At 41.4% G+C, this 16996-nt stretch overlaps 1 protein-coding gene across 1 annotated transcript; it reads left to right on the plus strand.

Annotated features, from left to right (window-relative positions):
- The first annotated feature begins 1492 nt into the window (after positions 1-1492).
- On the plus strand, positions 1493-16499 carry wapla (WAPL cohesin release factor a). Its single transcript, XM_034551701.1, has 20 exons — positions 1493-1809; positions 2468-2872; positions 3031-3724; positions 4485-4783; positions 4993-5123; positions 5797-5892; positions 6454-6615; positions 7258-7394; positions 7878-7989; positions 8607-8837; positions 9435-9546; positions 9680-9777; positions 10019-10095; positions 10249-10424; positions 10689-10804; positions 10934-11164; positions 11645-11861; positions 13369-13457; positions 13563-13658; positions 14566-16499. Exons 2-20 carry the CDS (start codon positions 2494-2496, stop codon positions 14629-14631), a joined length of 3519 nt encoding a protein of 1172 aa, XP_034407592.1. The 5' UTR covers positions 1493-1809; positions 2468-2493; the 3' UTR covers positions 14632-16499.
- The last annotated feature ends 497 nt before the right edge of the window (positions 16500-16996 follow it).

The following is a 16996-nucleotide window of genomic DNA, read 5'->3' on the forward strand; positions in this document are numbered from 1 at the left end:
TGTTGCAGTCTTACTCGTCCAAATATGTTACGATATTTTAGGCAAATGTTACACACAACACTGAAGTTCTATGTTTTTATTTCACCTGGCAATAGTACAGATTCCTGACTCATTTATTACCAGACTGTAACACATTCTGAGAGATTACAGAATGCATTTGGACTCAGCAATAACATTTGCCTGTTGCAAGAAGTAATGACTGCCAAGACCTGAGCTGAAAACCATCAGTCACCCGGGGCATGGCTGCATATGGCTGTGTTACCTCACCACCTCTGAGCCTTGATGTGGAGTGACTCTCTGTCACATGCAGAAGCCAAGAAAAGAAACATGACTGAATATGGAGAGTCATTTTATTTTCTTACCTTTGTCCAAATGTTGCATAATTATGATGGGATGTAAATATGTGTTCATTTTGTTAATTGTGATCCAAGACAGGACCCTTCCTGATCTGAAAAAGTAAGAAATGTGTTCATCGATTTGTTACTATGTTGATATCATGTACTAAGGCAATATAGCTGTGACCCCATACAGCTGTGACCCCATTACAGTTGGAGTTATTTTATTTACTTTGGGTCAGATGGCTAAATATAATGAAAAATACATTTAAAATGCCTCCCATGAGAAATTAGTAGACTATCCCTCTGTTTCTGAGCTGCGAGACCAGCCATTTCAGAGCTGACCCCTTGCTGCATCTTTAAAAGACATTAATGCCTTGAAGAAGATGGTGTGATATCTGTCTGGGCTGAGTAATGCTTCAGTGTTGATACAGTAGGGACCACATTGCCCTGCAGACCCGGGCTGTTTATAAGCAACGATTCTTTCATTTGACACCATCTGCGCCCCAGACCAGTGCCACTGTTGGTGATCTTTGCTTTCAATTTTTCCAGCATGCTCCAGGTGTCGTGCAGTGAACACACAAGGATACGTGGCTGTATCGAGTTGTATTTTCTATTGATTGCATAATATATACTTTATTATATTGTGTTGTGACCACATGTAGGGACTATAATAAAGCAATACACTTTAGGAAACAAAAACCCAAAACAAATGTATTTTCATACATACAATATATATATATATATATATATATAGTTTTTCTTCTTCTTTCTTCCTACCCTCCCACCCCCCTCCACTATTTATTAAATAATTAATCATTAAAATTGTTAATGATGACAATGACAATTAGTCAATATTTCCTCATAGGATAAATTCCAAATATGTTCCAATTCAGGTCTTGTGTACAGTTGTTCTGGTAAGTAACAACCTAGTGAGCAGAAATACCATCACTCTGAAATACACTACGTATTTTTAAAACCAAAGAGCTTGAGATAAATAGTCTTTGGCAAGTTTTCAAGTTTAAATCATCAATTAAAGTGGAACACCAGCGTCCCCTATCGTGTGTTATGGTTTCAGCTGTAAACCAATCAAAATCCCGTTTGCTGACAGAGTCTCAACGCACAGGAAAACGTCCCTTCCGCGGATTGGCCAGCTCCCTTCTTGCAGCGCACTTACATTCGGGTCCTGCCAGGGAACGAGGAGGGAGGGGATATTTTAATGGCCGTCAATAGCACTACAATATGCAAAAAGTCCGGATTATCCACTCTATTTAGACTATACTAGATACGAGTGCGTTTGGGCCGCTTTTCTTTTCTGTCGAGCATTGTTATTGGATTCACATTAGGGTTGAAGATGTGTTTCTAGAGTTGTTTAAACGGACTTTACCCGCTTGATTTGAGAGCGAGTGGAGATCAGGCCTAGCCGGCTGGCTAGGAAACAAGCGGGCGTTAAGCTAGCCGTTGGAGTTGAAAGGTAACAGTGTGTGCTGCTATTCTTTCGTATCCTCGACGATTTTTAAAACCCCAGTCTCTGTAATTAAATGTGTTGTTTGAATTTACTTCATCGTATTTAAAACGCAACGTTTCGCACATTTGATGCGATCAAGTGTGTGAAACGTAAACAGGACGGACGTTAGCTTAGCAGTGGTAAAGCTAACGGCTAACTTTATAGTAACTTTACAAGCAGCAACGGGCCTCGCTCGTGGGAACAGACGTAGTTACTGTCCTCTCGGTGCGACGGTATCCAATGCAATTGGCTCAAAGTTTTCTTAAAGTTCATCCAAGTCGCTCGAGCTCCTTGTCGTATTTCACACACACGAGCGATTATGTTATTTACTAGCTAACACAGTTAGCTGTGCTGTTCGAGCTCGCGAGCTAACTTGGCCGTGCGAACTTGGTGTCAACCGACGGTTTACACGCAACTTTAGAGCTAACGCCAAGTTAATGGACCCGACGTTGACAGGTTGACGGCATGTTTATAAACGTGGTCCAGTGTCGAGCGTCATATTTAACGTTTACTTGACGTTATTAGTCAGACACAGTCGAGCTGAGGCTGCCTGACGTTTGCACCGTTTACTTGACAAGCATGAGTGATGTTGCAAATGTTAAATCGTCTCTGCTTCTGTTCACAGGGAATATGTAACATAAAGCAACCAACATGACATCCAGATTCGGTAAAACATACAACCGCAAGGGAGGGGAGGCTAACTCTAAATTTGACGAGGTCTTCTCCAATAAAAAGCCCACACTGACCACCAAATGGGGGGAGACCACCTACAAGGCTCAGTTGGGGGCCAAAAGGCCTACTTTAAAACCGGAAGTTTCTGAGCTTTCCAAAAGGCCCAGGCTTGAGGACAGCAACAGTGACGAAGACCCATTTGGGTTTGACAGTGATGATGAGTCGAAGGCTGTAACTACTCACAGCGTATCCCAGGTGGGAGTCAATGAAGAAGCAGTGACAAAGACCACTGCAGTGCAGAGCGGTGGGACTGTCACTTCTGCACAGGGCTCTGCAAACTCAAAAGCCAAGTTCACAAGTAAGTCATTAATGCATAAACTAAACCAACATACCAAACAACACCCCCGATTGACCAGTAATTTGTGTCCCTGATATTTATTTGATAGTGTCTGCAAGCCATTTTGTCGCAGTGTCAGCTGTTGTAACAATCTGTCATTGTTTTTTCTACATTCACAGCCAAGCAAACATCTGAAGAGAGCACTGTTAAAAATAACCAGCACAGGTACAAAAGTACACCCAATAGCAACCAAAAACCTGCATCTTTGTCCAACACAGTCCCCTCTGATAAACAGAACTTCTCAGCGCCACAGAGGCCAATCTCCTCCACTCCTAACATAGTCACCTCCGTTAAACTGTCCATTGATGCACCAGGTGGGAGCAGAGACTTCCAGACCTCTTCCTCTTACAATGAATTTCGATTGGAAGATAAGAAAAGTGATCAGTTGGAGCCTCCACCACAACCAGTGGACAGCCTTCCTCCTTCTCCATTCACCCTAAGGGCCTCAAACTGCAAGAAATACCTGCGACCCAACCAGTCTAAGAAAACATCCTTTGAATTGGCTGAAAACAATGGCAACAAGCCCACTGAAACAGCGAGTGCCCATGATAAACCGAACAGTGCCCTTTCTGCTAGCGCAAGTAGTACAGCTGCCAATGCTAAACCAGCAGCCAAGCCCACAGGAAGAGGAGGCGGGCGGGTACGAGACTACACGGTTCTGCACCCTTCCTGTCTGTCAGTGTGCAACGTCACCATCCAGGATTCAATTGAGCGGAGCATTGATGAACTAGTCACCCCAGCTGCCCCTGCTGACCTTGGAGAATCAAGCCAGATGAAGAAGAAGTCAGATGCTGCCGCATCCAAATCTACTAGGTAAGTCATTCCAATTTCTGTGTATCAAGAAAATTACAAAAAAAGATGTTAAGTACGAAATTCTCAGCAGTGACCTAGTGGAGCTGAACTGGAAGTGGTATTCAAGTAGTATAAACACTTGCTGCAAGGCATGCTTTTTTTCATACGGCATGTCATGTACATGGAAGTCTTACTCGCTGCCGTAGTTTGTTGTTGCTTCATGCTATTTTCAAAATGTGATGCAAGGTTGAGATCTGTACTTGTTCTTTGCTATTTGTGATGTGGATAAATTTCTAATAGTACAGAAAATGTGCAGACCTATTTTCAGACTGGATGAAGCGTAGCAGGTCGAGCATGTTGGTAAACGATAGTCACGAAAGTCCTGTGACTGAAACCTTGCTTAAAAAAATAAACTCAGAATGCACAATGGCTTATTCAAAACATATCTATCTAGTAGGAAGCTAATATTAATATAGCATACAATGTCACATCACTCACCATGAATCAATTTACTTTATTGATAGTAAGTAGATTTTTACTTTGACTGTTGAGGTTGGCTCTTTGGAAATACTGTCATTAGTGTATGTGATCTATTATAGTTCTATAATACATCATGTTTTAGTCGTTTCTAAATGATAACATTGTGTTGCCTTTACTGAGAACACTTGTCTAACTTGTTGATTTAATTGAACAATTATTTTTTTTTAGTCAACTTCAATGGGTACTTTTTGTTTTGCTTGCAAACAAATAATTAATACATCCACTCACTGTATCTTCCCAGGTTCAGACCCACCCAGACAAAGACCAAGAAAACCAAGACTGAGACCAAGCTAGAGTTTTTTGGCTTTGAGGACCAGGGGGGCGGGGAGGGTCCAGAAGGTGACATGGCAGGCAAGAGTAGCTACAAGATCAAGTACTTTGGCTTCGACGACCTGAGTGAAAGTGACAGCGATGAGGAGAACTCTCAGGCCAAAGAGAAGAAGGCCAAGAAGGCGGCTGCAGCCTTAGCTGCTCTGAGCTCCGGAGTGGACAGCCCTCACACCAGTGACTCTCAGGACAGTCAGGCCAGCAGCAATACAGGTGAGCTGATCCTCAATATATAGACACATGGTTATGTAGTTGCTCTTAATTAACTTCTGTGCACTTTGGGTGATATTGTGATCAAGATATTGGAAGCCTGACTTAAGTTTAAACCAGAAGCTTTTTAAAAATTCAAGCTAAACCATCGGAGTCCAGTTCATTCACACATTGCTTTTTTCCCACCATCAACAATCTGGTTTATCCGACAGATGGATTTGACTTTGCTGATGACTCCAGTCCTGGCGGCGCTGAGGGGCAGAAAGGACGCTCAGGAAAGTCAAGTGACAAATCCAAGGACACTGCTAGTGGCCTCAAAAAGATCTTTAGCGGCCCCAAAAAGGTATGTGAGCATGCTAGAGATATCTGCCTTACTAAAAAGTAATTTTGTCATCTAACTTGCCTTCATAGCTATCCTCCTGGCCAGAGTTGATCTCAGGTTGGACAATGCTTGGCTTTAAACTGGCCTTTCTTTAATGTTATTGATATTTAAATAACAATTTACGTAACGGGATGCCCAGTGTGTCTAAAAATAGATGGAGATAATGGAAGAGAGGAGAGCGCCAGAGAAAAATTGAGCAAGGGGGCAAGAATGAATCTAAACTTGAACTAAGATGAATTTGGATGTAATTTAATGTATTTGAATGGTTTTTATTTAGCTTTAATATGTGATAGAATTACAGTTGCACATCACCATTGATTAACTTTTGACAGCAGTCATATGAATGGGTTAAATGTGTGTTCAGTAGCATTCCCCCTATGCGGTCTTTCAATATGCAGGGGTTTCTTAGTCAGGCTAATATTTATCTGAACTCCGTTTTGATTTGTGGTATTTTGTGTATGGCAATATTTATGTGTGCAGTTGTGCTAATTCACAACATTGACTTGAGCTTTGTGCTGGAATGTTTTAAGGAAATTGTGATGACAGTTATCAATCAATAGATGACTAAATCTGGCGTTATGCTTTGTCTTTGTTCAGATAGCTAACCCATTTTTAAATTCTTACTCGGTTCCAGTCTCCTGCTAAAGCTGTGTACAACGCTCGCCACTGGAACCAACCTGAGCCTGAAGAGATGCCTGTGCCTCCACTTTCTCGATCTCAAACTGCTCCGGTAAGACACCGCTCCCCTAGTGGTTATTGAGGTTTTTTTAGCACCATTATGGTGCGTGTGAATTTTGGATGTTTAAAGGTCTAATTTGAAATGTATGCATTCATCTGCACAAAGTATGCAAACAATATTACAGGGTGTTGTGTTAAACAAATGCTAACAAGCATTGTTGTTTGTTTCCAAAATTTCCCATTCCCTACTGTCTACAGCCCAGGATATAGTTTATTGGTCTCTTAGTAGTCAACCGTTTTTTTTTAATTGCTCAAATTAATCTTTCTTTTCCCACAGTGGTTTTCCCAGACAAGTGAAACTGGGTTTATTTGTATATTTTATATATATTATATGTTAAATTCCCCCCATGGAAATAAATGTTTGTTCAGAGGCGGGCCATTAAGAGAGGATTTAAAAGTAGTTTTTAACTTTGCACTACCTCATCTGACATATGTTAACAACACTTATTAAAGACTTGTGTGTTTAGCAGACTATTCAGCTTGCGGATGTGTCGTTAAACAGATGTTGTTACTTTGGTTTGAGCCCTATTTCTCTGCCTCTTTTCTTCCTCAGCCAATTTTATCAAGCAGCAGCAAGGACAGCAACTCTCATAAAGATGATGGCTTGTTCAAAGCCCCTCCTCCGCCGCCCAAAGTCATTAAGTCAGAGACCATCCCCACGCGACTCAACCAGGATATTGTCACTGCGCTCAAATGCAGGAAGGAGCACAAGGAGGTGAATCCGGAGCACACATGGTTTTAGACGTCTACTGAGGAACACAGTTGCTGCTTATTTGTATTTTAGTTTTATTACATTTGTTTGCATTTCATACTCAGCCAAGCTTCTGTTACCCATTGATGCAGGTTATACAGTAAAGGCATATCGTTCATTGATTCCATGTCAAGCTCGGTCTTTGTTTGAACCCCTTTTGTTGATTGGAGGTAGCAATGAGGACTAGCTGTTAATAAAAAAAATATCCTCCAGCTAGTCTCATTTACTAATGGGCCTTCTGGGCCCCAGATCAGGCTGTTAGCCACAGACCCCCTGAGGTAAAATGGCTTCAGCTAAGCTGTCGCCACACACTGGTGTTATCTGAAACCCGGGTCCTTCCTCCCGTGTCATGCTGAGCACACACAGCATGACAGTTGACTCTGGTAAACATACAGAGTCAACTGCTGACCCGGCCCCAACTCCACATGCGGATCCTTTTATTGATAATGGGGCATTAGCACAGTCAGCTATTTCTGCTAATGGCACCGATTAAAGAGGATTTTAACAATGAGAGCAATTTTCTCATCGTGTCTGTGCTCGTTTGGTAATTCTGGACAGATGCGCTCCTTTTCAATTGGTTGTAATTAACCCCATTCTCCTCACCAGCTGTACACGGTGGTGCAGCATGTGAAACACTTCAATGACGTCGTGGAGTTTGGAGAGAATCAAGAGTTCACAGATGATTTTGAATACCTGGAGACGGGGCTGAAGAGCAGTCAGCCACTCAACACAAGATGCCTTAGGTAGGTGGAATAAAACACTTTTTTTGTATGTTTGCTCTGGCATAATGTTCTTCTTCTTTTTCATACTTTATTAAATAAAACAAAATAACGATAATTATTCTAAGAGAGCAGCAGGAGGTAGTGATAGAAAGTATATAGAGAATTCTTAACGGTTTTTATGGTTAGTTATTCTCAAATGTCTCGTTTAAATGCAATATACCAACAGGTTTTGCATTTATGGTATTTTTGTGTGTGTGGGGGGGGGGTCATTTTAATTTGAACAAATTATTATTATTATTATTATTGAACGATTTAGAGGCAGTATGTGGGTGTAACTATATTTTTCTATGCTCTGCTCTTTGATTAGTTTTGTTAGTGGGCTATTCCATATTCTGACTCATTCACTTAAGATTCTAGCACTAGACTGATAAATATCGGACCCAACCTTTCTGTAATCCTCCCCTTTCGCCCCCTCCGTTTCTTTTCGCTCTCTTGCTGCTGCAGTGTAATCAGCCTGGCAACACGGTGTGCCATGCCTGGTTTCAGGATGCACCTGCGGGCCAGAGGGAAAGTGGCGCAGGTCTTCAAAATGATCAGTGATGCTCCACAACACCCGGTCAGTAAGGAATAGTGACAAATGTTTACCACTTTTGAGTAATTACTGCTTTTGTTGTTTACTTTGTCCCTGATGGGGAACCCATTTTCTTAAGTTTAAGTCCCAAAGCTTTGAAGTGATTTATGGGAGGTCATTGCTTGCAGGACATGCAAACCTGCATTGTTATTCTGTCCTGCATATGTTGTTGCTTAATTAAGGGCATAAGTAGCAGTGTGATCTGGAGAGGATTTATAATAATGTCACACATATTCTGTTCGTGGTTGACATTTGTTTTAGTATCTTGTACAACACTGTCACAATATTTGCTAATTAAGTAGATCTTTAATGTGTACATGCCTGCAGTTATTTGGAAGTCATAACTATTTTTTTTAATTATGACATTAATTTCAAAGCACTGAGAGCTTTCGTACAGTTTTAGTTTAAGTGTCACATTTTCTTTATGCATTATTTCTAGTGATAATTCTTCTTGGTTGCACATATGCGTGCACAACTATGTGCAACCCTCGTATCTAAGTTCCTCTAACCTAGAGAATGCTGTAGTGACAGTGGAGAGCTATTCAAACCGCTGAAGACCACGTTTCACCTTTTGTAAAAGTCTTTCTCCATCGTTCCATCAGAACCTTGCTCTGTGCACCGCTGCGCTGATGTACATCCTGAGTCGGGACCGTCTTAACATGGATCTGGACAGGGCCTGTCTGGAGCTTATGATCAAGCTGCTGGAGCTGGACCAGGACTGCCCAGCTGACCAGGAACAGCTCACCCCAAAAGAGGTGGAAAAGGTCAAGGAGAAGATCAGGAAGCTGTGTGAGACGGTGCACAACAAGCACCTCGACTTGGAGAATATCACGGTGGGTTGAATAATGAAATTAAAAAAACTTCACCTTCTTGATGTATTGGCTGATATATTATGTAACAACGTTCTCTAGGTTTATTGATTCTTTCTGTAACGAGCAAAACTCCATGAATACTTCAAATTGAGCAAAAAATGTAGTCTTTTTTGTTTTTAATGCACCTCACCCTTTTCTATTCTCTTATTCCGTAAGAAATTGTAAACACCCTTTTTGTGGAAAATGTATAGTTTTATTTAAAGAAATATTTTTACTGGTATTTTGAGCGAGTATGTGTTTTATTTAGTAAATCATTACATACAAAAAGTAAAGTAAGGTATAGGCAGAAGCATAAATGCTAATATTGGGGCACTTTATTATGTTAGTGATGGCACTTTTCACATTAACTCCTGTATATTCTCAATCGGCAAGCATAAATTGATAAGGGGGGTAGATAATATTTTGGATCAAGATGCCAATTAAAGAGTTAAAATTGTAATGCGAGCATCCATGACAATATTATCAAGTAATTATGAAAAATAGGAGATCAGATTTCTAGTTTGAGAAGATGAGAAATAGGTGTCGTATGCAGATTTCATATGTTTCTTTCTGTTGTAGACGGGCCACCTTGCCATGGAGACATTGCTCTCTCTCACCTCCAAGAGAGCAGGAGATTGGTTCAAAGAAGAGCTGCGACTCCTCGGCGGTTTGGACCATATTGTAGACAAAGGTAGGTGCAGTTTGCAATTCTCTATACTGGTGTAGATGTGCAACAATTTGCTTTCCAAGATAAAGTGTAACAGCTGTTAACCTTCACGTATCTGTCAGCATGTGCAATGGTCAAGTCTTTTGTGTTTCAACAGTCAAAGAGTGTGTGGAGAACCTGAGCCAAGAGGATGACAAGGAGAACCTCGTGGCGTCTTTATGGGGGGCGGAGAGGTGTCTGAGAGTACTTGAGAGTGTAAGTACTGCTCAGTCGAGTTGGGTTTCCTCTATCACCCAAGTCCTGTGACGTGGATGGTTACTTTTATTGTTCCCCTTATTAAAGGATATGTTTAAAGAAAGAAAAGAAAAAAAATCTTCTCTGATCAAAAGTCGAAGCAAAAGTGTCTCATTTTTCAGTTTCTTGATTCATTTTCTTGAGCCATTCTGTGTTCATTCCCCTCTATTGATTTTATTTCTCTTTCATCTTCTGCCAACAGGTGACAGTGCAGAACCCAGAAAACCAGGGTTACTTGATTGCCTACAAAGACTCACAGCTCATCGTGTCCTCTGCCAGGTGAGCGCCAGATAAAGCTTAAAGCTATTATTGACTGAACATGAACACATACTGAGGCACTAGTATAACAGTTCACCTTTTGTAACACTATCGTACCATATATCTTTGTTCTTCAGTTTCTCTCAGCCGCATTTTTTTTCTTGTGTTCCCCAGAGCGTTGCGCTACTGTGAGGATATGATTCAGCGATACAGCAGGGCGTTAAACAACAGCTCTCTGTCATTGTCGGGGGCAGCGCTGCCCCACTGCAGCTTTAGTAACGTGGGCAAGGCTGTGGAGGACTGCATGAGGGCCATCATAGGAGTGCTGCTCAACCTTACCCACGACAATGGTATTCTCATTTAACACTTTATACCTTTTGCCTTTGTTCTGTTTTTGTTGCTTTTTATTTGGCCTTTCTGGATATTGGAAGCGAGACAATGACTCGGTGGTATTGTTGGTCTGATGTGATGCATAACAATGAAGCAAAGTTTATTGCATTATTGGACTACTTTCCTGTTAATGTGCTCAACTAGACTTCAATCATATCACTCAGGCACTCAGAGCAGGGTATGGACCAGCATGAGCAGTTTATTAATGTTATTTTTCTCTGCAGAGTGGGGGAGCACTAAGACGGGTGAGCAGGAACAGCTAACCGTAACCGCTCTGAATTGCGTCCTCCGAGTTCCACGCTACATCCCCCAGGAGCAGCGCTTTGACGTGCGAGTACTGGTAAGATGTCTTGGAACAAAGCAAAACGCCTCATAATTGTTAAAAAGGCATCCCTCCAACCCGTGTTTGGTCTGTGTAGGTCTGTGTTCGTGTTTCTCATTTGTGCATTTTGTTGTGTGTGTATACCAGGGTATGGGTCTACTAATCAACCTTGTGGAGTATAGCTCCAGAAACCGCCACTGTCTGGTGGACATGGAGTACATAGTCGACGACACCTGTCTGGAAGACAGGCTGATGCAGCCTGCTGACCCAACACCATCGGACGCGGCGGCGGCGCCGGCACCGCCAAGCACAGCTGAGACTCAGGGAGAAGAGGCTGTCAAGCCCAGGGCCTCCGGTGCTTTGGCTGCTCTGGTGCAGGTAGGAATTGTGCCAGGACTCATTGATAAATATTTTAGCAGTCTTTTTTTACAATAAGGATGTTAGCAGAAACGATTGGCAATGAGTAGTCATGAAAAAAATAAGTAAATGCTTAAGTTTCATAGATTAAACTGTCATTATTTTATGAATATTTTGTTTTTTTATAATTGATGTTCCTTTACCAAACTCCTTGCCTAACTGACTTATTAGAGCAACGTTTTCTGAAAGCCTGAGAGGAACCTTTTGAGAGTAAAGTAGTGATTAACTTTAAAATGACCTTTTTAAACTGTCATGGGAGTTTTTTGGCACACAGAGTTGCTTTCTGACCTCGCTGATGAAGAAATACCATGGCTATCATGATTAACTGCTATTTTTTTTATTCCCTTTTTTTTTTAATTATTAAAAATCTGCTGTGTTACTTGGTCCCAATTAAAAAGTTTGTGTTCACAGTTCACATCTGTTTTTCTCTCCAAACTGTAGTTCTTCCTGGAGAGGGAGCGCGCTGCCATCTTGGCTGAGGCTAAAACTGACGACATCATCACCGAAGCACCCAAACCGGCACTGGACCAAAGCGGAGAGTGGCAGGAGACGTCGGGAGAGATCCAGTGGGTGGCAGCCGAACCCACCGACGGCCAAACTGAGAACAAAGATAATGAGAAGAAAGAGGAGGAGGATGAAGAGCTGGATCTAAATAAAGGTAGATGTTTGTGTGCGTTTGAAGTTGTCTATGTGCACGTATCGGGAGCTGTTTTTAGCTCGATCTCAATTCATAATCCAGATGCATGTGTTTTAATGTTGCAGTGATGATTACTGTGTGGACAACTTAATTACTTCTTTGTAACCTCATCTAATTAAGACTGGAGCCAGTGGGGTTTCTTTCTCTCACATAACTGCACTTGATCATGAAGGCTTTAAACACTACTTACTAGAGCTGAAGAGATTAATCAATTGACACTTGTCATTTTTTTTTTTTTTAAAGCCAATCTTGCCCAACATTACCTTGTTCCACTTTCTCAACTGGCATCATGCCACCATTGTCTGATACTGTGAAGACATGGAACAAAAAAATAATGTGCCGTTGAGCTTCTCTATGCCGTATCGAACACTGTGCAGACACCGTAGCATCACTCCCATTGCACAACCTTAATGTGCACCATGTGTTTCCTGTTGTGTTTAGAGCGTTTATATCGTTGATTCACAAATTGAGGAATGTAAACCTTTAACTCGGGGAAATACATTAAAGTAAACGACAATGGGCCACCAAGAAAAATAAAAAGGTAACTTGATGATAAATAAAGCAGTTGCAGTTTAATGCAGATTGATCAACTAAAATGGAAACTAAACTAACTAATGGGATTCAATAAGAATTGTAATCGCCCTCAGGATTAAAGTAATGTAAGCTTTGAATAGTTAGGCATGTTATTCCATGCTGCTGTTGCGCAACAAGAACAATGTGTTTTTCATGCTCGGAAACAAACAATCCCGGCACCTGCAGCGTAATTCAATCATTTGAGTGTGTTTGACTCAATGGAGCGTGTTTGACAAGGGCCCACGTTAAAAGAAAACAGAGGCAATATAAGGGGGTAAAAACAAACAGAGGGTCTTATAAATAAAACCCAGTGTCTATCACGCCACACACACACACACACAGACACAGAGAGAGAGGGCGCCACCCAACCGTAGCGTACAGGTCACAGTGATGAGCATCCTAATTATCTCTGGTAATAAATCTCAGTGCAGAGTGATAACCGGCTTTCAGGGGCATCAGTCGCAGCGGAAGCATGCGTGTATAAAATGTCACCGTACTCCAATACTGAGAGTTAAGTTGCCCCAATAAGTGTGTTCCTACAATGCAGAGGAACACGTGTTTTTTTTCCTATAGCAGAACCCTTTTAACATGCTCACCAGCTTAGTCACATGGCATTTGAAAGTAACCTTCCCATCAACCCAAAAACAAGATGCTTAGTATTGGACTCGGTGACTCTTTCAATTCAAAACAAATTAGATAAAGCCATGTTGCAGATGTGCTTTTATCTAAAAGCAAGCCAGCCTGGCTCGAGAAGTGAAATGTTGTCCTGTTTCCGGACCACATTTCTATTCGGCAGTTTTATCATCGCCAAGAAAAGGGTTTGAAACCGTCTTCGCCAGTAGAGGCACTGAACGTATCTGTAAATCTCGTTCTTCCTCCCTTGTGTTTGCTGTAGCTCTGCAGCATGCAGGCAAGCATATGGAGGACAGCATTGTTGCCTCTTACACCGCTCTGCTGCTGGGCTGCCTGTGCCAGGGAAGCCAGGTGAGACTATCAGACACGCACAATATTCAAGGTTATTTCCCCCCCCCCCCCTCCCCCTCAAAGATATTCATGTCGTGGCTCACCCGCCTTTCTGTCCCCCCTCAGATCAATGTGACTACTGTGAGAGAGAACCTACCTAAAGGGGATTTCTCCATCATGACAGAAATGCTGAAGAAGTTCCTGAGTTTCATGAACCTCACTGTGAGTATGGATGTCATCAGCATTACGATGAAACGAACAAGATAAATGATGGTGTAGTGCGGTCGTCACGAATTTAATCAATTTCCTTCCTGAAGATAAGTGATCATTTTCACGCTGACATGAGAGGTATGTTTTGTAAACACCTAAAAATGATGATGTGATTCTCGCAACAGACAACTTGTATTGAAGTTACAAAAGGCCCTTTTTAAATTGTACTCATTGAGGGAGAAGCACATTTTTGTTCCATGGTGAGTCCTGGATCAAATGAACCTTTTTACGGACCAGTAATTCCACATTTCCTTTTAGTTTCAAATGTAATAGCCGTTTTTACTCTTTACTTTTTTTTCTCACCTCCATTCGGCACCTTTTCTGAGAAAACCCTATAATTTCGATAAACGGAAGCTTTTTTTTCATTAACGCAGAGTTTGAGGAATGCATAGTTTCTGATATCACTGTAAAAGCCAATATACAAAAGGCTCTGGGATTGTCGCTCATGTAAAAGTATTTCAGTAGCTTCTTAGCGGGTCTGAAATGCAGCATCCAGTGGCACCTTTCAAAGGCTTGTGTGCCAGTATAATACAAAATGTGACCAACAAATTGTTATCAATTAAATATGACTCTTGTATATTCAAGCGGCACAATTCAAGTGGTGATATGAAGGATTATTAAAAAATAAGTCAACCATGAATATTTAACTGAACAATCCCAGATGTGCATTTTGTTGCAGCTTTGAAAGTGACTCATCTTGTCAGATCTGTAGACCGAAACCATCTGTTTCATAAATATCGCCGTTTCAAGTGAACAGAAGCTCAAAACTCCTTCCTGTCGGTGCCTCAAGACTTCACGAGTACACGTCGGCGCTCTCACACGCTTGTTTTTGTTTTTCTCATCCTGTCTCCGCACGCAGTGTGCGATGGGCACCACGGGACAGAAGTCCATCACGCGGGTCATCGACTACCTGGAGCACTGTTAACAGACAGCCAGACGGGGAACTCACGCTCTGCACATTAACGGGATCCCAGGCCGTCCTGGTGCTCCCATTTTTACCCGACAGGAGCCACACAGGGTCATCGGAGACTCGGCCGCATTCCTTTGACGTCACCAGATCGCCCGCTGCTGTGATCACTCTGAATTGTTTCCGATAAAGGCGTGTGAACGCACAAATGTAAACGTTTCACTCCCTCTCTGGAGCACAGACTGAACCAAAGCCCTGCTATCTGACAGACATGCAGTTCCACTCCATTAACGCCACATTCATCCTCAGGTTACTGGGAATCAGCCTAAAGTTTCAAAATGCTCTGGAATGTCAGGCATGAAGATGGACTGAAAGCGGACCTCTTCTAAGAATAGTTTGACACTAACAGGCCACTGAAGTGGAGCCTGGTCACTGAGCTGGAGTTTGAACCTCTCAATCAAATTTTATGGATCATTACATTTGAATCTCCACTCATCCACATCAAAGCCACGGGTGAAATCATTGATTAGCATGGAAACCAATACTTTTCATGGACGTTAGAATGACGTCTCTGTAACCTTGTGTGGAATGATTTTTGAATGCATACATCCATTTTAAGTAAATGTTTGCAGTTGGCTTGAATGTTTAAGGGAATTGTTTTTATCTTCTCATTGTGCCCGTTCATTTTGTAAACAATTTTGTTAGCAAGTCGTTCTTATGTTTTTAGATTTTCGTTTTTTCCCCCCGTTTTGTTTTTTATTTTAATGCATTTTTTTTCCTTCACCCAAATTAGGAATAACTTTAAAAGGAATCAGGACTGCGTGGTATGCTGAATTTGATACGGTGTCCTTAAGGCCGCCTGGAAATGACATGCTATTTTTAATTTCAGATTTCCTTCCACCAATTATCGTTTTCCTCACATTTTTCTTTAGCTTATTTAAATTCCAATGAATTCAGGAGTATGTAAGTACAGTATGCATTGAAACTCACAGGTATAACAGATGTGAAAAAAATATATATATTGTTGTGCTTCCTTTTGATTTCATAATGAAGTTAATTTTTTAGAATTTAATTTAATGTTTTCTCCTTTTGTAAATGCAGAGTCTTTGCCTAGTCAGATGCTATTTGTGTCTAAAGTTTCACCTTATGTTTTGTTGAGATATATCCCATGTGTCACAGCTCAACACACTTAGCTGATTTATGGTTTCGTTTTTAAAAGCGCAGCATTTTATCAAAACTTTCTGCATTTAATAGAAAAGGAGGTCATTTTTATTCTCATGTTAACCGATGTGGAGGATTTCCTGACGGCTTCTAGTTTCTGTATTTTCCGCCACTTTTTTTTTTTTGTGTGTGTTTTTACTCATTCGATTATGACGCGTCTGCATTGGACAACGTTCATAAGTGCCCGTTTATTTATTCGTGTCATTTTACCTGTAATGATGCACATGAACCTTCAAAATGAACGCCTCTGTCTTGTGCTGCTCACCTATGTACGATCACTGATTTGAATGACAGCCATACCTGTGGAAGCAGACTAGTTCTATCTGGGTTGGAGGGCTGAGTGAACACGGTTGCAACCGTGTCTACTGTTGATTACTTTGCAAAGTTCTGGTCTGAATGAAATTTTAGACTGTAAATACTCCTGTACATAGCGGTTAATGGAAATTTTAAAAAAAAAAAAAAAAAAAAAATCAAATGCTTAGACTACTTTTTTCCCTGAAAGCTGATATTTTTTATTTTCTATTGTATTGCTGAGTTGTCATTTGGAAAAACAAGATCGCAGGAAGAGAGAGAAAAAAAAAGTTTGTACCCGTTTCAAGGACATTGTCTTTGGTTGTAAATAGTTGTATCTCCAAAAAGAAAAGAAAAAGTTGCTACTTTCAGTACATCCCTTATGTGTTTTCTTCCTTGAATTGTTTAAACGGGAATGATTTCTTTCAGTCTTTCTTTTGGTTTGTGTGAATGTTTTGGAGCGTTTAGTGCGACAGCAGCAACATCTCCACCAGACAGAAGGGATGTTTAGTTTTCCTTTTGGCATTCATGCATGTGGCAGCCACGGGACGCTTAACTTTGTATTCTAGCTTGCCTCTGTGCCTGTTTCACTGCTTTAAGTGAAAGTTTGTGTGGTGTGGGATGTCTCTCTCTCTCTCTGTGTGTGTGTGTGCACACCGTTTCTGTCTCATCCCTGACAAACTGGCAGGGGATGGAAAGAGAGTCCGAAGCGCGGTCGCTATACTTAACAGCACTCGGCGGCGACAGTTTTGCAGACACGGCCCCCTCAGCTTGACTGACTGCTGCATAATGGGAACAAAAGATTAATGTTGCAGTTGCTACACCAGAGTCAAACTTACAAATAGCTCGGGGGAGCCTGGGGATTGCAGTG

This window comes from Cyclopterus lumpus, chromosome 15, assembly GCF_009769545.1.
Source record: "Cyclopterus lumpus isolate fCycLum1 chromosome 15, fCycLum1.pri, whole genome shotgun sequence".
NCBI classification, from domain to species: domain Eukaryota; kingdom Metazoa; phylum Chordata; class Actinopteri; order Perciformes; family Cyclopteridae; genus Cyclopterus; species Cyclopterus lumpus.

Bases quoted from the DNA above. Each gene is read 5' to 3' on its own strand.
- wapla (XM_034551701.1), top strand. From the start codon at position 2,494: ATGACATCCAGATTCGGTAAAACATACAACCGCAAGGGAGGGGAGGCT. The intron at 3,725-4,484 runs GTAAGTCATTCC...GTATCTTCCCAG, and splicing joins GCCGCATCCAAATCTACTAG to GTTCAGACCCACCCAGACAA. The intron at 5,893-6,453 runs GTAAGACACCGC...TTTCTTCCTCAG, and splicing joins CTCGATCTCAAACTGCTCCG to CCAATTTTATCAAGCAGCAG.